Source organism: Podarcis raffonei, chromosome 4 (assembly GCF_027172205.1).
Source record: "Podarcis raffonei isolate rPodRaf1 chromosome 4, rPodRaf1.pri, whole genome shotgun sequence".
Classification (NCBI taxonomy): Eukaryota; Metazoa; Chordata; class Lepidosauria; order Squamata; family Lacertidae; genus Podarcis; species Podarcis raffonei.
The window spans coordinates 67,755,781-67,776,703 of record NC_070605.1 but is presented as its reverse complement, the minus strand read 5'-3'; the positions used below and the strand labels follow the sequence as shown (position 1 = coordinate 67,776,703).

The 20,923-nt window shown below is 38.2% G+C and overlaps 1 protein-coding gene across 2 annotated transcripts; it reads left to right on the top strand.

The window, feature by feature from the left end:
• The first annotated feature begins 186 nt into the window (after positions 1-186).
• On the top strand, positions 187-20,878 carry MOSPD2 (motile sperm domain containing 2). 2 transcript variants are annotated; one of them, XM_053387206.1, is made up of 15 exons: positions 187-469; positions 1,126-1,186; positions 3,428-3,583; positions 4,366-4,452; positions 6,006-6,160; positions 7,362-7,422; positions 8,583-8,621; positions 8,948-9,072; positions 10,012-10,182; positions 13,189-13,301; positions 15,588-15,684; positions 16,934-17,030; positions 18,683-18,812; positions 19,874-19,976; positions 20,466-20,878. In XM_053387206.1, the coding sequence occupies exons 1-15, from the start codon at positions 461-463 to the stop codon at positions 20,610-20,612; spliced, it is 1,551 nt and encodes a 516-aa protein (XP_053243181.1). In that variant the 5' UTR covers positions 187-460; the 3' UTR covers positions 20,613-20,878. The 2 variants fall into 2 exon arrangements, with proteins under 2 accessions (XP_053243181.1, XP_053243180.1); XM_053387205.1 differs by having other exon boundaries at positions 1,123-1,186.
• The last annotated feature ends 45 nt before the right edge of the window (positions 20,879-20,923 follow it).

Below are 20,923 nucleotides of genomic sequence, written 5' to 3'. Positions count from 1 at the left end.
GGCCGCGCGCGGTAGGATTGGACGGAATCACGCCAGGAAATGAATGGGCGTGGCTTCCAGAGAGAGAGAGAGAGAGAGAGAGAGAGAGAGAGAGAGAGAGAGGGGTTGGGAGGGGGGAGGAAGTGGGAGGTTGTGGTTTCGCGTCTGCGCGCGCGCGTGCGCTACGTATGATTTGCTTGTTTTTGTTGAACGAGAGCTGGCCTGGTTGGTAGGTGGCTGAGAGAAAGGGCGGGGACTTTGTTAGCAGTTGAGGCCGGCGCGCGCGTTTGTGTGGATCTGCGCGCGCACGCGCGGCGTCGGCTGGTGTCGGTTCCTTACCTCAGCCTTGTGTCACGCGCTCCTTTTCCCCGGCGCCTCCGCCCACCCCTTACCCACCCGCACTCTTGGTCTCGCCCGTTTCCCCTCAAGTCGCTGCTGCTGCTGCTGCTGCTTCTACTTCTAGTCTGGTGCGGGCAGGACCATGGCGGATGTGAGTAGTCAAGAGAACGCGGAGGGGGGAATTCTCGGCCCGTTTACATGACTATCCGCCGGGCTGAGGCGGTGGGTCTGTCGGGGCAGAACCGCGGGAGGGGACGGTTGGTCCAAGAAAATAATGGCTGTTGGGTTTATTTTACTTTATTTTTTTGCTGCTAGGTCGGTAAAGTTGAGGTGACTGGGTTGAGGGGATTTGAGGTAGAGCCTGTGGGGCGCCGAAAAAGCCGCACGAATATCCCCCAGCCCAACTCCTTCACAGGTGGGGAGTCTTCCTCAGGTGGCCCTGCTTGTGGCACAGCAGACGCCCTTCTTGGGTGTGCCTTGGCTTCCCCCTTTTTTAAACTTTTTAAGAGAGATGAAAATCGACATTGTGCCTATTAGGTTCAGTCTCTTGGTAAGGGCCTCAATAACGTCAATTAATGTGTCTGGGCTGCACAGTTCCACAACAACTCCCCAGTTTATCATTGTTTTGGGTCCTTGGTTTTCGACTTCTGATGTTTGGCCATCACTTGACAACATTCTCTGACCCTGGAAATAAGGCAGATGCTCTGCCGCAACTTAAGGAGGCAAACTATCACTTTAAGGAGGGCCCTGTTCTGTAGAAGTTTGTGAAAATGGCATCTTTTCTGTGCTCCTTTCCCTTTCCAGCAGGACACCAGGGCTCCATTAATAAGTGAAACCAGAAGGCGCTTTGAGGCAGAATATCTACAAGGTTGGTGCACTTCCCAAGCATTTCATTTGTATCCCACACCTGCAGTGTTCCTGACATGGCAAATACAGGCTTTTAAGCCCAGTAGCCCATTGTAGGCCAAATACGTTTTACCGGGTTAAAAAAAGAGGATCTTTTGTACTTGGAATGTTTGGACATCAAGGGACAAACAGCTTGAGTGAAATGCTACGATTTTATATGGCCGCCTCTAGTTAACCTTCACATTTTGCTTACTAGGTTACCAGTTGTTTACCAGACTTAGATGCCTCTAAAAGGAGTTTCCTTGTCTGCCAGTGTCAATCATTCATCTATTTTATTTAACACCTCAGTAGTATACATGGAATTCCCAGTTTTCCTAACCAAGCCAGCCCTATGTAACTACCACAAGGTTTCTTTGTCATGTACCTTTGCACCTTGCCCTGGGGCTGATGAGCATTAACTACTGTTGGATGTATTCCATTTTTAGTACGGGACTTGTAATAGTAGGGCAACATGATATGCATTAAAGATACGAAACATTGGGTTTGTATCAACGATCCCATGTAGTATGTAATGACAAGCAATTTTTTGTATCCTGCTTGTTTCTTGGCACTTCTTATGAAGAGCCTTGACTTCTCATCATAACTTTTCGTGATTTCTCCTGGTTTGGCTTGGTCATTGAGGACATGTGCCATTCTACAGATCTCCTGATAGCTGCCCTTTCTCATCCTGGTAGATCCAGTTACCAAAATTTCCATGGCTTGTCTGACACTTTGAAATGATCATACTTTTCTTGTGGGCCTTGTCAAAAGGCAGGGTGTACTGCTCCATCATAAGCAGTCATTTTGACACATTTCCACTGATGGCTGCAGAGCAAACTCCAGTGCAGGCTGTCTGAAAGGGGAAGTGAACATTTATCACACAGATAGTATGAAAAAGGCTATGTTCTCTTATTTGTCCTCTGGCACTTGCTTGCTTTTATTTGTTAGCAATCCATGAAACTAGTTAATAGGTATATGTTGGTTGTCTTCCTAATAAACACACCCAGTTCAATATATTCTTCACTGTGGTGATCCTACCCATTAATGCATCATTGTTTCTGCCTGAATCAGCCTTGACTTTCCATCACATACTTAGGAATTTGTAGCCTAAATAAAAGCTACCTTCTTCTGACTAAACACTTGAAGGACTGGGCTGTTATGAAGTAAGTCCTGATTTTCCAAGTGAAGTTACAGGGAACCAGGCAGAGGGCCTTCTCAGTAGTGGCACCTGCCTTGTGGAATACCCTTCCATCAGATGTCAAGGAAGTAAACAACTATCTGACTTTTAGAAGACATGTGAAGGCAGCCCTGTTTAGCGAAGTTTTTAATATTTGAAGTTTTATTCTGTTTTAGTGTTCTGTCGGGAGCCGCCCCGAGTGGCTGGGGAAACCCAGCCAGATGGGTGGGGTATAAATAATAAAATTATTATTATAGTTGTGTGAACTTCTGATGCTGTGTGCATTGCTCAGTGAATGAAATCAAAAGATGCATTAGTCAGGGAACACTTTTTCTCACTCCTCTCAGATTCTTCCCTTTTCTGATCATGAGCTAGTGCAGAGCTTTCCAAACTGTGTGTCACAACACCTTAGTGTGTAGGTGTGTTGCATGAACACTCCCTGTGCTCCTCCTGGGGCTGGAAATGGTTTAACCTCTGGTTTGCTAGTAAACTGAATTACTTTTGTTGTAAAATGATGCATGTCTAAAACGTGTGTTGCCAACATGAAAAGTTTGGAAAGCTCTGAGTTAGTGTTTTTTTAAAAAAATCCACAAACCAGTTACACAATCCTGCTACATTTTAAGGACATTTCCCTACCTGTAAGCATTTTTGGTGCACCAAATGCAAACTTAACAAGCTTTTAATGACTTTTCCTGGTTTATCTTGGTCATTGAGGCTATGCTCCATACTACAGCTCCTGATAGCAGCCGTCTCCAGCCTGGTAGGCCTATTTACCAACATTTCTGTGACTTGTTTGACACCTTACTAGGCCACAGTTGCCTTGTGGGCCTTGTCAAAAGGCAGGGTGCACATACTAACATATATATTTTTAATGTTTTGTAGACACTTGGAAATAAAATATATAAAGCAGAAATAACATGTCTTCATTATCCAAACACGTTCTCTTAAAATTGTAGTATTCCTGCTCAAACTGTTAGGAAACATATGTATGTGTCAGTTTTTAAATCCGGTCATATTTTCTAATGCCATTCTTATTTTATTGACCAGCAAAAACAGATAAATATGATTCTAGAGATACAGAGAGACTACAGCAAGATGATACCTGGGTTGATAATTTTCTGATATGGCGAGAAGATAATGTGGACGATGCATTAAAGATGATTGATGAAAGCTTTCAGTGGAGAAAAGAGTATGCAGTTCATGGTAAGATGTTTGATATCTAATTGTAAAAGCAGTTGCTTTTCAAACTGCATTGCTGCTTGTTCCACATGCACCTCTACTTGATAGTTTTGTCCCTGCACTTCTAGGGTGAGTTGTTAATAATATAGTTAAACCCCAAAAGCAGCCTTTGAGTAAAGACATTACGTTCTATACTGACAAAATACTGCAAGTAAATAGCAGCAAAGGAGAGCTGGTGTTTAATTAGTATGTATGCAATTGTGTGCATCCCTCCAAAGTCAACTACAGTATATAGAAATATTACTGCCCTAAATTATGCGGGCACACACTGTTCCACAGACAAATTCTCTGCTTGAGAATAATGCTTGATGTTTAGTTGTTTTTCATAACTTCATGGGATTATTTTGCTATTTCTATCTGTACAACAATGATTTATTCACTGACAAGGGCAGTCTTCATACAGCATCCAGGAACCAAAATATTTATTCTTGGTCTGACAGTTTATTGGTGCTGCCCTTGTGTGTTCAGTCTATCGGGGGTTCCTACTCTGTCATAAGTGAGAAGAGGTTCCCTAAAATGCTTTAAATTAAATATTACCCCTAACTCTTTTCCAGGCTTCAATAACTTGTCTTAGAACACTGCCGTTCCCTATTACAGGATAATCAATACAATATGCTATGTTGGAGTTATAATGCTGTGTTTCGGTTGAAATAAATAACTGCCCCACCCCCAAGTCTTGCTTTAGAACTTCAGGATTTTGTTATAGTATACTTATATGTGCTTATAAAAATCTTGCTTTTCTGTAGACTTGACAGAATCTTCACTTCCAAAGCGGTTCTTTGAACCTGGTGCCATTTACCTACATGGTTATGATAAGGAAGGCTATAAAATCTGTAAGTCTGCCTGTTCATCTGCTTACTCATTTACAAGTAATGCAAATGTAATTATGGTTTCAGAGTGAAGAGAACTAAACTTTATGATAATATATACAGTAACAGGTTATTGGCATCTGTATTTGAGAAGTAATAAAACAATACTGAGGCCATATCACAGGGAGGTAGCTATTAGGCAGTCTTGTATTTAATGAAGGCATGCAGGGTGTAAACATTTACTTCATTAGCCCTTCGTTTTAGGAGACACATCTTCAGTATCACATGAAACTAACTATGCTCAAGCATATTCTGTTCAAAAGTGCTTATGTGTCTTTCCTCTTCCTCAGTATAGCTTCTTGAAATTTGACTGATTTTGTACACTGATTGCTAATTCTTCCACCTTTTGAAGAAAACCTTTGGTGGTTTCAATTTTTCAACATAGTGGATGCCTTAGGAAGGCATCTGATGGTGCAACCCAATTCCATTGGAATAAATAAATGTGTCTTTATTGAATGGGACAAAGATTAGTGGGGTAAGATAGCTGGAAATAATGGTGATCTATTTCACATCTGGCAACCAATGCACCCCTTAGATTTCAGATAGTACATGGGTAGATGAGTCTAAAACGCTCAGGACACACAGTTCATGGTCCTCTAGCAGCTATGGTGGCTCATCTACCAGAAGTAATTTATTTATTGTTAACTGGAAGTGTATACTCTAGTCTAACCAAACTAGGAGGTTCCCCTGTCCATGTACTGAAACCAAAGGGGCACATTGGTTGCCAGGTTTAAAAAAAATTCAGCTCAACTACCTCACTAGATTGTTCTCTTAGGTCCGTAGCCCTATTCTTCTCCATGGGGCTCGCTTCTGAGTAGACATGTATATGATTTTACAGTAGATTATCTTTGTTTCGTTAAGAAAATTATATTTGGGCAAACCATATATAAGTGGATTTTAAAATCCCATCCTAAAAGGACTCGCTCAACATGAAGACATGTTTTATATCTTGCATTCATGCTTTAGAGCATGTAGGAGGAGGCAAAAATATAGATTCACATTTTTCTTTATAATGTCTTTCTTCTGTCATTTTAAAAAAATCTTCCAGGGCTTTGAAATTAAATGCAGTGAACAAAGCTGTATTATAACTAATTCATGATAAATAAAAATGTGTGTACCTTAGAAAATAAGAATATCTCCTTAGGAGATAAAAAGTTCAAGAATAAGGGCATAATCCAACCCGTGGGAGGGGGTGAGTTGAATTGTTTAGAGGTGATGCTTTGCTTAGTCCTGCTGGCCTGCATCTTTTATGTGTGTAGGTTGAAGCTTTGAAGCAGCATTCCATTGGAACACACCTCTCAGCCTGATTGCTATGCCATTTGAAGGCTGCCTTATCAATTTGCCCCCGCCCCCTCTATCTACTACTCTCACAGATGTGGCAGGGCTGTGGATATGGTGGTTGCCTCACTTCTCTGCTAAAGCCCCATGGGGCAGCATCAAGTGTCTGGGTTGTGTCATAAGTAGCTATTAGGCAAACATGCATGTTTATTTGTGTTTCTCCCACCCCACTCCATTAGTTTGGTTCAGGGTGAAACTTCATGTAAAAGATTCTAAAACTCAATTTGAAAAGAAGAAGCTAGTAGCCTTTTGGTTGGAACGCTATGCCAGAAGAGAACACGGAAAGCCTTTGACAGTGGTATTTGACATGGCTGAAACTGGAATTAGTAACATAGTAAGTATGCATATTACTGTTTTCCTGTTGATGTGTCTTAAACAAAACATTTCCAGTTGGAAAGTTATATACAGTCATACCTCGGGTTGAAGTAGCTTTGGGATAAGTATTTTCGGGTTGCGCGCTGCGGCGACCCGGAAGTAATAGAGCATGTTACTTCCGGGTTTCACTGCATGCGCAGAGGGTCAAAATGACGTCATGCGCGGAAGCAGCAAATCGCGACCCACGCAGACACAGGTTGCGTTCGCTTCTGGATGTGAACGGGGCTCCGGAACGGATCCCATTCGCATCCAGAGGTAGCACTGTACTGCCTTTATGAAGCCTTTTATAATGGAGTACTTAGATTTAAATTATTTGCCTTTCAGCATAAATCTAACTGGTCTGGATTGACTTGTTTATGAATCACAGCCAAAGCCAGCTGTTTAATAAGAACTATGCTGAGTCTACTATTTACTTAATTAGCAGTAGAAAGTGCTGCAATCATACATTCTGTTTTGCAACAAAGTTCCACTAATTTTTATAGGTTTTAGGGCCTGTTCTTTCAACAGTCTCAGAACTCTTAACCATTAAAAATAAAGGCCTTGACGTCTTTTATCCATGTAAACCTTGTTAAGACTGCCAGATGCTTCCTGATACCACATATAAGATTTAGCCTGGATTTTCTTACGCTGTCTCACCACAGATGATACCATCTCACAGAAGTATTTGTCAGGCCTATATGCATAAAGTAACCCTTTAAACTGGCCTGTATGTGTTGCTCCAAGCCAGTTTGCATATATTTTATAGGGTTACTTCAGAATCAGCTTGATATACAGTGGTACCTCAGTTTACGAACTTAATCCGTTTTGGAAGTCTGTTCTTAAACCAAAACCGTTCTTAAACCGAGGTGCACTTTCCCTAATGAGGCTTCCCGCTGCCGGTGCCCTTCCACCAGTCGGATTCCGTTCTTAGACGGAGGCAAAGTTCTCAAACCAAGACACTATTTCCGGTTTTGCAGAGTTTGTAAACCAAATCATTCTTAAACCGGACTGTTCTTAAACCGAGGTACCACTGTATTTTTGAATAAGGTGAGATATTCTAAAATTAAAAACGTTGAAGCACCTTCAGCACTGGAACTGTTGAACAGAACTTTCTTGACGTTTTCTGAAATCTATAAGTAGAGTTTAATCTTTTGTTAATTGGTAATACATCTTTATTTTAGGATATGGATTTTGTCCGATACATCATCAACTGCTTTAAAGTTTATTACCCTAATTACCTCAGTAAGTATGATAATAGCATTTATATTATACGATAGATTTAGAAAATAAATGAAAAACAAGAGTTTCTCAAATCTGAGGGTAGTATCAACCATAGTACAAGCTGGTTCCTGAAAATGGAAGTTTGGAAACAAAGTGGTAGTGTGAAGAATTCATAGAAATCTGAGGTATATTTTGAGATGTTCAGTGGATTCGTGCCTCATGCTGTTTTTCTCCCTGCCCCTGCCTAAATATTTTGTCTGCAAAATGGATTACAGTAGGCATAAAATAGATTGATCCTAGGATATAAGTGGCACTTCTTTTTTATAGCAGCAGAAAATAATTCTTCACAACTGCCATGTTCACAGTATAGTTCTTTTCACAATTTGTCACAATTGGGAGGTTTCACTATCCAATTACTTCAGACAGTCTAATACTCAATTAATTAACAAGGCCTTTCACAGAGCAGCTATTGAATTGAGTTTTGTAATTGTCCCCCTCATAAATATTTTTTAAAGTATTTCTATAAGTATTAGGTAAATCATACTAGGAAGTAAAGAATGAACTGGGTACACTGGGGCTTTTCCTGTCCCCCTTCCCAATATAGTTTCTGGTATCCTGAAAAGCCACTCCAGGGAGTACAGTTGAATCTAGGGAAAGGCAGCCAGGGGTAGCGGTGGGCAGGCAGCACACCTGTGAGTGAAAAGATGCATTTACCATTTATTTTTTTCTTTAGACTTCAGCCAATTAACCTGGGAGCAGACACAGATAGGATTGGGCTTTCAATGTAGTCTTTCAAAGTTTTGATTACTCCATTTTATTTTAAATGTTTTTATTAGCTTTTGTGTTTGATTTCTCAAATACAGCTGTTATCTTTATAATAACAGCTCATATCTTTATAATTTACTTTTATATCCCTTTACAGACTAATGTATCGATGATAAATTTTCAGTTATTTTGCTTATACCTAAGGTGACTCCCACACCAAGAAATCTAAACTCTGGCCTATTTTCCACTGAATAATGTATTTAAATTACACATTCAGAATTGCTAATTTATGTAGTGAAGAAAATGAAGAGGGGAGTTTAACAGGACAACAAATAAAGTATTTTCATTTCATAGGAAATTTGACAGTGCTAAAATGCTATATTAACCACAAAAACCCTCTTCTATTGTTCATGCAGCAAAAATTGTGATCTTTGAACTGCCCTGGATAATGAATGGTAAGTTAAAATTTTAACTTGTCTTATCTGGAAGGATTGTTATTCAAAGTTATATTTTATGCAAATCCCTTATTATTGTTGACAGGGGAATTTTTATATGATTCTAATGTTTTTGTACAGTGTATCTTGTGTCTTATTTTTACCTGTCCCAAACATTCAGGGAAGGCAATGACAGCTTTAAAAAAAAATTAGCTATCAAATACCATCTAAAATATATTTGCTTCCAATATTTACTAACAAAACTAATGGGAAGTAAGTTGTGATTGTGGTCTGTGTAAACAAAATAGTAGAACTCTTTTCAAACTATCTTCCCTTTTCTTACCCAGCTGCTTTTAAAATTGTGAAAAGTTGGCTGGGTCCGGAAGCAGTGGGTTTGCTGAAGTTGACTAATAAGAATGAAATCCAGGAGTATATCAGTGCTGAATATCTTCCACCCTATATGGGTGGAACTGTAAGTATATTGCTGCTGAACTTAATGTTTTTATTATGTTGTGAAGGGAAAGTATAATAAATATATAGACTGTACACAGTTTTGGAATTAAGTAAACAATTATAATACATTTGTTTTTAATGATAAATTTGTGTTCTACTGTTTTGTTACTAATTTCTGCTTTTAGCTATTTTTCCAATGGTCTTTTTCTGTGTACTATGATTGTTTTGATTGGTTTTCTGTCTTGTAATTATGACCCTCTTTGGGGACTGTGAAGTTGCAATTCAGCATATAAATAATTACTGTTTTTAATTCTGTAGTCTTCACAGTCATCAAGCCACCTGCTTCCAGAGTAGCAGTAGTATTGTTCTAGAGCAGGGATTATTTTTTTTGGCTTCTCAGATGGATTAAGCCTACTAGGGCTTTCAATCCAGTCTGTGGTGTCATCTTTGAGACCTTCTGCTTGCTGGGTGGGCAGACTTTCAGGCTGTCATTAAAGTGAATAATGACTTATCACTCAGCAGTGGAAGCTATCATGCAGTCTTCTGATATTCACATTAATCATATTCCTGCTTTGGGTTGTAACTTGAGTTTTAGATATTTTAATTCCATTAAACATCAACCATAATTTGTTAAAAGGCATCCTGCGCAGAAAATGCTGGAAACGCGGTCTGAACACCATTTCCCATCCATTAGTAAGATTTGTGAGATAACAGAATTGCTGAATTAATGCAGATTAACTGGGCATTAACCAGGTTGTATACCCAATGATACACTAATGCTTGGGTTTGCTTATATTCTTACGTAATTTCCTTAAACACTAAATGTAGCAATATAGTTCTTGATGTTTTCTTCTGCTTAGAATGCACAGATAAAACCAAAAGGACCAAAGAATGATTTGGTGATTATGTTTATCTTTCACCACCATCTCCATAACACACTAACATCTTTGTATTACAGGATACCTTCAAGTATAGTTATCCTCCATTGGTTGATGATGATTTTCAAACTCCATTGTGTGAAAATGGACCCATGACTGGTGAAGATGAAGTTGAAACCAAAGAAGAAACAGACATAGATAACAAGGAGAGTCCAGATTCTAATGAAGAACAAGCACTTAATTCAAAAAAGGTATCCCTGGACTGAAGGTTACATAGGAAAGAATGATACAAACAAGTATTTTATGGCAACCCTCCAAGCATTCAATGTTAAACTAGTGCAGTGAATAAAGCCTAAAGTGTCATTGGTTGGTTATTATGTTCTTGCTGTCAGGATCAAGAAACCAGCCCAGAAAATCATAGAATTGTAGAGTTGGAAGGGACTCTGAGGGTAATCTAGTCCACCCCCCTGCAATGCTGAAATCTCAACTACAGCATTCCTGACAGATGGTGATCCAACCTCTGCTTAAAAACCAGCTCCTGAGGGAGACTGCTCCACTGTCGAACAGCTCTTACTATCAGAAAGTTCTTAGTATCTCACTTATTGTAACTTGAAGCCCTACTACCTTCTGGAGCAGGAGAAAACAAAGTTTCCACCATCTTTCATGTGACAGCTGTTAGTAATAACAACAACATTAACAACAATATTAAAAAAATTATATGCTGCCCATCTGACTTGGTTACCCCAGACACTCTGAGTGGTGTCCAACAAATTAAAACACAATTTAGATTTACACAGTTTAGATATTTGACGATCACGATCATATCTCCTCTCAGTCTCCTCTTATCCAGGCTAAACATACCTAGTTCCCTCAACCGTTCCTCGTAAGGTTTGATTTCCAAACCCTTTATCGTCTTGGTCATCCGCCTTTGCACCCATTCCAGCTCATCAATATCCTCCTTAAATTGTGGTTCCCAGAACCGGACACAGTATTTAGGTGTGATCTGTCCAAGGCAGAATAGTGTGGTACTATTACAGAATAGTGTGGTACTATTATTAGGTGTAGAATCTGACATTTGTCCCTATTGAAATTTCTTTTGTTAGTTTGGGCCCAGTTCTCTATAATCTGTTAAGGTAATTTTGAAACCAAATTCTGCCTTCATCGGCATTGGCTACCCCTCCCAGTTTGATGTCATCTGCAGATTTGATAAGTATCCTCTCAATTCCTTTGTTCAAGTTGTTTATAAAGATGTTGAACAACAGGTTTGGGAAAGAACCCTGCGGCACCCTACTTGTCTTTTTTTCCCAAGATGATCCTTCCCAGAACCTTAATTCTGTGCCTGTGAATGTGTTGCTTAGCTGTTAACATTATGCACCAGTTATCCAGGAATCCTAAGCAATCCTTCTGAGATACCAGGAGACTTTGCCTAGAGGAGACACTTCACACACAAACTCACACTTTCCTTATTTTACCTTATATGAGAACTGGAGTTACTTTGTGAAGCATACTCGCTCAGCAAAATTTGCATGCTTTAAATTTTTGAGTGGTGAATTTTCTTTTCTTGTGCGTTTGTCTATATCTGAGCTTGGAATGTCTGCATTAGAGTAGTTTTGGTCCTGCACAGAGGATCTATATAAGTTGGAGTTGTTCCTACTTACTTACTTTTAGCCTTTTTTTTCTCCCTAAAGTGCTAAGTACTATCAGAGATGTCTCATTTAACCCTTGGTTTGGCAACTAAAGTGGTGTCCATGTGACATGGTACTGCCTTGATAATATTTTGTCTCAGTAATTTGGGCACCTTATTTATTTGAGAGTGCATGTTGAAAGTAACACATTTGGATCTACTGTACTGCAGTTACAAGTAACATCTATGTTCACTTTTTAAAAAGTACTGTGTAGGGGTTACTATGGAGAGTTAAATATACATAGTTTTTTCTGTTAGATGTTCCTTTCAAGTTTTGGGCATTATAGTTACCTGAATGCTCTTACAGTTTTGAAAGCATGCACTATATTCCATCACACTCCTTGCATTTATTTATTCATGTTCTTACATTAATATCCCACTTTCATTCTGTCATAGACCCCAAAGGAAGTGTACATGTGAATCCCAGGTGGTCAGTTGCTCAGGCACTGACCAGACCCAGACCAGTTTTCCAACTGCCAGTTACATAAAAAAAGAAAAAAAGGTTAAGACAATTCATTCCATGTCTTCAATATAATTACTTCATTATTCAGTCCTGCCAACTTTTCATTGATTTGGTCTGAAGTCTCTAGGTATTTTCCATTTCCATTTCATATCTCTGATTCATTTTCTTTCCCCATTTTATCAAACATCCATCCTATCATTTTTAGATATCAACTGTGGAACAATACCAAGAGTCATTGGGAAATCCAGATGCACTTTTGCCATACTGGATGCTTGTGATGTTTTGGATATTATTAGCAACTCAGTCTACCTTAATATTTCCACCTTAAGGCAGGCTATGGATATGATCTCTCACAATAAATTCTTCCCTGCAGCTGGAGTAATGGCTGATGTACTTTCATTTCTTTAGTGGCAAGAAACAGAAAAGGAGTTAAAGATTTTTCATACAGGGGATTCCCTCATCGGTTTAATGTTTATTGCTAACCATAAATTAAGCTTTTTGCTCTGCCTTAGACACTTTAACGACTAGTTTTCCTTTGTGTTCTTAACAACAGTAACTTAGAAATTTTCAGATTAAATTTTCACCAGCCAATAGAGGGATTTCTCTAAGTTCTGGTTTTGCTTGTCCCAGTAGTGTTTGAGAGGGGGTGGATCTTTCTAACTATGAAAGGTGCAGAATGGGCACAATGTCAGTTTCTCAGCTTGCCAGCTCATTTTAACTCTTGTTTAAGCTGCCAGGCATAGACAGCAGAAAACGGCCTTTGAGGTTGCTCCCAGATCACTCTTATCTTCCAGAGTTATGAATAGTCGGACCATCTGTCTGACTATTATCAATCACCACATGATTATCTTCTGTCAGATGAGAGCTAACAGAAACAGCCAAAATGCCATTCCCCAAGTTCATCAATATGTTGGAATAATACACATGTAAACAATATTGTTTAATTTGTATAGCTGAAAATTGTGCTTGGATTTCTGATAAATGTTGTGATGGAGTGGGGCAGAAAATTGGAGGAAGACTAGGAAACCTCAGACACACCAAGGCATCTTAATCTTAAACTGTAAAATATAATTGATTCCTGAAAAGTGTTCCTTGTTTCTGTTTCCCTAGGCAAATTTTGCAGAACAAACTCCAAAAGCAGAAGAGTGTGAAAAACAAGATTCCAAAACAAAAAATGCAAAGAAAGCACTAACCACTTTTAAAGGACCTTTATTGCACATCAGGTATTAGTAATAATTTCATTAAAAATGTAGTTCTTTCCATATTGTAATATTGCTGTTCTGTGTCTTGAAAATTACTTGAATGTGAAAGGAAATATATTTGATATTTTAAGAATTGTTTCACATCTAATTCAGAGGTCTTCTCTGAAGCGCATGTTTCTTTACGAAGGACACGGTGGTGTTGATGAAGTCAGGGTACTTTTGGCAAAGAAGTTCAGACACCTGGATTTCTGATGAATTTGGAATATGTTGTGATGGATACACATTTTATGAGTGTATTATAGCTGCTTTTCTCCACCCCTCACAGCAGTATCCTATTGTGTAGTCAGTTAGTGTTAGGTAGTTATAGTGTGGGAGTCAAATACTGTACCTTAAGTGGAGAAAAATATCTACAAAATTGCTCTGATTTTAATTATTACTTTGTTAATTTGTATAGTGCAGAAAATTCTGTAAATTGAACTGTAACACCTGTTGAAGTGTAGATGTTTACTTTTACATAAGCTGTAACATAAAATATGTAGAAAATATCCTGATGTGCCGTAAGAATTTGAAAGCATTTGAAAATGTGACTGTTTCATTAGAAATTTGAATTAAAGTTTTTGTTTATACAAATCTGGTATCAATCTAGATTTTGGGTGTGCAGGGGAAAATCTGTAGCAGTTGCATTATTGTGATGTTGATTACATCTGAAGTTTGTACCACATAGGTTTCTGAGCAGGTAATTGAAGATAATTTTGGAACACAAACTTCTAATATGGCCTAGGAACATTCCAACCTAAGAAACATAATTCAGAACTTCTAGCATTTGATTTTGTCACTAAAATAAATTCTTCATGTGATTATAAATGAATGATTGATAAGTTCATCACTTCCACTTGTCTTCCAGAAAAGAAAGGATTATTTCATTATTTCAGCCTAGTTATGTCATGTATATCACCCAAGCATTTGATATACATACATCAACATTGCAGTCAGGAATTCCATATACTATAGGCAAGCAAGTGTATGAAATTCATTGTGGCAGGTGAGCAGGTTGGTAGAGGAGTAATACAGCACTCTGAAACCAAGCAGACTGCTGGAGGAGTGAAACCCCTTCATCTTCACCTGGCGTAGAAGTGCAGTTTTCCATACCTTTTCAGCCATACCGTTACCAGCAGGCTAGTAACCTCATTGACTTAGGTGTCTGTAGGTTCATAATGTGTTTCTGGGTATGGGAGAGGGGGAATAGAGATTATAATAAAGATGAAATGTTCTAACATTTTTTCCAGATCTAACGTCATAATTTGGGGAAAATATATTCCCACATTTTAAATTTCATTTTGCATTGTGAGTGTTGTTATACAGATAAGATGGTGTGCATAATTCATTATTGCAATGCCTATTTGTTGGGATCCAAAGAGCCACCTGACTGGTTCTGTGCACCAAGCCTTGGGCTTGTGTTTCTCTAGCAGCAGTCCCCTAAGCTATGTGTCAAACCTCTTTTAAAGATGAGGAAAGCTTAGAAAGCAGTTGTGTTACAGAATGCAAATCTACTGCTTGCATGCCTTCAGTGCATGCAAAATAGCTCTTTGGGTCCCAGGTACTGAGTTGAGTGTTAAAAGTGCATATATTTTTGCTACAAAATAAAATAGTAAGAGCAGACTTTGCCTCAGCATGTGTAAAACACTTTCGCTTTTTCTTAAAATGTTGAACTGATACAGCTATTTGGAAGCTCCTGCTGGCCGTAAGTGTTGCAGCTCACAATTTTCATACGCAAGAGCCAGATTCTGTCTCGCCCGTCTTCCATTTAAAAATTATATCCGGTAGTAGGGCTGTGAAAGCGTTTGGAGAGTTGCTGCCGTTCAGAGTAGACAGTACTGAGCTAGATGGACTAGTGATGTGATTTCATGTCAGGTAACACTACACATAAATATATACATATATATATATTACTTACCCCAAAACATGACAAACAGTTGTTTTGCCCTTGGCTTGTTGATGCTTCATAATACTTTGTTAAAATACATGTGTATTTTCCCAAACACGTATTTCTTAAAACTTTGAACACAAAATGACTCCTGGATATGATGAGTAAAATAGAAGTATGAATTGCTTTTCAAGTGAAAATTTCACTGAAAGGACTGTTAAAAGTATTTGACATTTAGCAGTGTACGTTGAAGGATTGGGTTAGAGCCTGTTAACTGAGAGATAGTGTTCTAAATAAGCACAAACTTGATTTTTAAGAGAATGAATGAAGTTTGTAAACCTTTAATGCAAATACTTTAATACATATTTGTGATTTTTCATTAGTCCAGCAGAAGAACTGCATTTTGGGTCCAAAGAAACTGGAGAGAAGAAATGCTTGATCGTTCTCACAAATGTGACCAAAAATACAGTGGCATTTAAGGTAAATACTGTGATCGGACAAGAGGAAAGAAAAGGGTTAAAGAAAGGAATTTATAAGTAATTTAGACCAGGGGTTGCTGAAAAAAAGTTTAAAACAGGGATGCAGAAAAGGGAGGCATGGGGAAGTCCTTGAAATTGGGTACACGAAAAAAATATATGAAACTATACATGTTTATATGTTTGTTTGTCAGTGTTTGTTGCTTGTATTGTCTTATATTATATGTTGAAAAACCAATAAAAATTTTATAAAAAATAATAATAAGGTAAATACTGTGTTTATGTGGTGATTAACCTGACTGAATAGTAACCATAATAGCTGATGAAATGGTTTTCAGAAGGTGTCCATAACTTTCTATGACAAAACTGTCAAACCAGGACCAGATAAATGGTCTTAAAGGTGGAGTAACTATATATTTTTTATATTATACTGTATAACTGGATCTCATGTTTGTCACTTTAATATTGCAGTGAAATGCCAGATAATAGCAGTGAAGTTTCAGGAAAGATACCCCAAGGAAGAACATGATATGCAGTTTATAAAGCTAATGTGGAAACGTGTGTAAAACTTACATGGAAAGAGTGAGAGGAGATCTTACTCTCCCATTATACTAGAACTTGTGGTGTCCTAATGAAGAATTAGCAGTACAGTGAGTTGAGAGCAGAAGAGTATATTGTTATCTTTGGCTTAATTTACATAATTCATTACAGTGATTGCTTAGATTACATTTAAGAAGAATTGGGTATTATCATTGGTTATTGGTTATTGATAAGTGGTACCAAAGGTTAGTGTGAAGTGTTCTTGTTCAGGGTTACTGTCTGGCACGCTTATATTCCTGTTGAGTAAACATGCAGAAGGTTCTCAAGACTCCTGCTGATTTTGCATCCTATACTTCCCTCTTTGTGCTATTGCAAGCGCTCTCTCTCTCTCTCTCAAACACACACACACACAGAGAGAGAGAGAGAGAGAGAGAGAGCGTGCATTATGTGGCCACTGTGCATGCCAAGTCATCGTTGCAGACTTTGAGCTTCCCCCAAGCCTGTTGATACCCCCCCCCCCACACACACACTTGGGAGAGTAAAGTTTGGTATTTTGCTGAAGTTAAATAGAAGATTAGTGTTCAGAAGCAAAATAACACAAATGGAGAATACTAATCAAGTTTTTGTCCCGCTGCCAAGTTGTGAGCAGAATCTAGTCCTCTACCTTGTTAAATAAGAAAACTGGTAGCATTTAATACTTTTACTTTGTTTAGGTTAGAACAACTGCTCCTGACAAGTACAGAGTGAAGCCAAGTAACAGCAGCTGTGAACCAGGCACATCACTAGATATAATAGTATCTCTTCATGGAGGTAAGTAAAATCTTGTACACTATTGTATGAATGAAATAAACAAGTTCTGTAATGTACATTACTGACAGCAAGCTTGGAATTCTATGTATATGTACTAGAACATAAGCATTAGTGAAACCAAATAACTGTTCAGATTTCATGACTGCTGCTGTCTAGTCCAAATCTCCCAGTGCAACCTTTCACTCATCCCCAGTAGTGGAGAGATTAAGCCTGTTTGCAGTCCCTTATAGGTAGAATTCCATAAGCCAAAATTTGAACAAAACAAACCCTAATAAAGTTCATTGCTCAATCTCTTTATAAACCTCTATCATTACTAGCCTGTTTCTAAAAATTCTATTGTTTATCATGCTTCCTGTAAATATGCAAAAAGTTAGCTGTAAAGGTAAAGGGGACCCCTGATTAACAAATAAATATACTGTTAAAGAGGCCTCGGATTCAACTTGTGTACTATTTAAATGACCATTTTTTGCTTATCAAAATTTTGACATTCAGGGACATCATTTCAAATAAGTAGCAGTATCACTGATGTAGCATAAAGATATTTGAGTTATTTTCTAGAATGATTAGGAGAGCACTTGGATTGACGTTGATATCTCATATATATATATATCATTTGATTCTTTTTGTGTGTGTATATATTGTAAACATTATATTGAGCCCTGCCCTAGAGAATTTAAAAATTCAAAATATGCTGGATCCTATTAACATTTAATTATTATTTTTTATTTATTCTGGAATTGGGCTGCATATTTAATGTTGGATGAATAAGTAAAAGGTAGTGTATTCTTTCAAAAGTGTGTGTGAGAGAGGGGGGGGTGGAAAGGGGGAGAGAGAGAGACTATTAGAATGTATACCACCTGTGTTTGAAAAACTACAGCAACTAGATTTTAGAAGAATTTATTTTAGGACAGCTGTGTGATAGGTATATGGTAAAATAAATTAATCCCAAATTATTTATATGCCCCATGAATCTGCTGTAAATCAGTTTGGGGATTTTCATGAACCTACAATTAGCTTATGTTCACCAGGGCTTGTTATGAGATCTGAACACCGGTTACAAGATACAATTTGAATCCACATTCATGCTTTGGAAAACAGCCCAATTCACACACAATTCAGACACAAAGTCTGAATCCCACTTTGGAGAAATGATTCTTTCTGCCTTTCTCTGCTACTGTTATGGGGATTTTTTTGGTTTTTGTTTTTTTAAAAAACCTATCACCTGCCCACATTTGACCAAAATAAATAAAATTTGCTGAGTAGATAAAGTCTGCGAATTACAAGGGGTACCTTGTAGATTGAGATTAAGAGGGGCACCTATAATTATGAAGGGGTGAAATTTGTAGTCATGGAAGCCCCATTTGAGGGACTTTCATGATTTCAGAAGGATGACAGGAAGTGGCTTTCTTGCAGGTACAGCCTTTATAGTTTTACATTTTAATCTCTGAATTTATCTTATACTCTTTCATAACTCTTTTGTGAATTGGCAAATTTTGTTCAGTGCTTCTAATTATTGCATATCTTCAGTAACAAACTAGCTTTTTGTATATGTAGATATAGTCAAGGGTGTGGGTTTTTTTGCTCGTAGTGTATAAACTTTTGAAATACTGCCTAAATCCAAAGGAAGTAAAATTGTCATGTTGATTAAACAGGTTGTGCAGCTTCCCTGCAAGATCGTTTCTTGATTATGGCAGCAGAAATGGAGCAGTGTTCTGGAACAGGAACACAAGAACTGGGTCAGTTTTGGAAGGAAGTTCCAAGAAACAAAGTGATGGAACATAGGTAAGCATTTCACGTTGTTTTGGGGGACATATTGAGCTGCCTATGCAACTGAAAACAAGTGTTCCATATTGCTTAGTATCTTGGTAGGTGAAATTTGCCAGAGATGCACCCTTGATAGGCATGGTATAAAATAAAGAACGACTTGTTAGTTCCTTCCTTAGGAGTTGCACAGATACAGCTCTTTGAAATATTTACTGCTGGTGTTTATAATTACAAGTATGGTATATATGTAAAAATGATTTAAGAAGAAAGAGGAAAGTTGCCAGTAACTAACTGCCTGTTCTAGAGTACAGAGCAGCTTTTAAACATGAAAAACAGAAAAAGCTACTGGGAGAAGAGTAATGCAGCATGTGTGACCAGCTGCAGAACATGCATGGCAAGCTTTACCACACACAAAAAAAATAAGAGAGAGGACTCACCTAGACTGGTAAAGAAAAAGCGATTTATATGTGTTATGTAACAATGTGCCACCTGATGGCGACGTGGAGTCCCGTTTTTCTCTACCTGTTTTCCCTGTTTAAATTTACAAAGCTTTAAACTGAAATGCTTCTTTGATGTGTCTAGATCCAGCCAGAATTATCTATTGCCCTTCCAAGCCCCCTTCCTTTCCCTTTCAAATCTAGTACATGTGCACAGCCAAAGATGAGAGCCAGTCTCCAAAATAGTGTTCTCATCACTCCCTTTCAGATTGTGTTCTCCCTAGCACGTAGCGCTGTAGTAGCTAGTCAGTGCTTATGCAAGCTTCCCAAACCATTACCACTTATGTTTTGTGCAGGTAATCTTGTTCTTCTGATTGCTGGTTCCTCAGCAGTATGGCTAGGTTTCCTTTTGACTCCAGCACTGTTATAATTGACAATGATCTTCTCTTTGCTGGTCACTGTGGTGGGCAGGGGCAAGGTAGGGAAGCAGAAACAAAGGCTGCATCATTGAACATATGAAACAAATACCAGCAGGGAATGGAATCTATGAAGCAAAAGAGGCTTGGAGAAAGAAAGAAAAATAACTATGTCCTCTTACAATTGTACTACATTTCACTGTTCTGCTGTTTCTATTTGTCCCAGGTTAAGATGTCATGTTGTGGAAAGCAGCAAACCTTCTTCTTTAACAATAAATGAAAATTCCTTCAATGTTCCTGCAAAAACGAACGAAGATTTACATGTACAGGTAACACTTGTGCATATTAATATATAGCTTCCAGCTGGATCTGTAGGAATGTGCAGTGCATTGGGGGCTTTCAATATCCTCCTTCCTCCTGTAGCCTTTAGTGTCCTTGAAAACCTGAAGAACTGAAGGTTGGAGACTCTCCTCCAGGGTGACTGTTGCTGTATTATAAGGAGCTGCTCTTTAAAAAGCAATAGATAGTGGGGAATTCAGGACAGAAAGAAATGAAGTATTTTTTTATAGAACAATTTTTACAGAATTATGTAACTGGCCATTAGGCCATGTAGTGGCCACAGTATCTAATGTGAGGAGCAGTAATAGTGATAAAGAAAGTACTATGAGCTTGGTATATGTTGAATGTATGGCTAGCACATAGCATGCCTTACTTATATAGTAGAACATAGGCATATTTTCAGCTAACTGATAAAATACGTGTTAGGCATTAAAATTGTGTGATTTATTTATTTATTGTTTACTCCCCCCCCTTTCCAGCTAACACAGTTATTGCAAGCTAATAAAAGACTCCGAGAACAGATTGATAGTTGCGTCTGGTTCCAGCAATTGACTCTCTTGTTTATGTTTCTATTACTGGCCAGTACTACCTTTTGTATCTACTTGTTGTATGCGCCAAGGAGCTAAGTAGCAATGCTTTGTACGGTAAGCCCTCTCTGCAATTCATTTGGAAAAGGCAAAGAACCAGTACTATGAAACTGCCAAAAAGGAGATCTATATGAGACTCTCCAGAAACTGTGAATCACAAGATTGTGATCTATGCCTTTAATCAACAAGTAGAGTGACTTTGTTGATATTTATTAAAGTACAGGAAGTAAAACAGGATATTAAAGGAGTCATTTTCACTGGGCAACCTAATAACTGTTACAGAACAAAAGATGTTTATGACTTAATGTATTTTTACTTTTATTTCTGTCATGCAGAAGTATACAAGATGT

What these genes read in the sequence shown, in the direction of transcription:
- MOSPD2 (XM_053387205.1), top strand. An exon ending in GGACCTTTATTGCACATCAG is followed by an intron (nt 13,302 to 15,587) that starts GTATTAGTAATA and finishes ATTTTTCATTAG; the next exon opens with TCCAGCAGAAGAACTGCATT. An exon ending in ACGAAGATTTACATGTACAG is followed by an intron (nt 19,977 to 20,465) that starts GTAACACTTGTG and finishes CCCCCTTTCCAG; the next exon opens with CTAACACAGTTATTGCAAGC.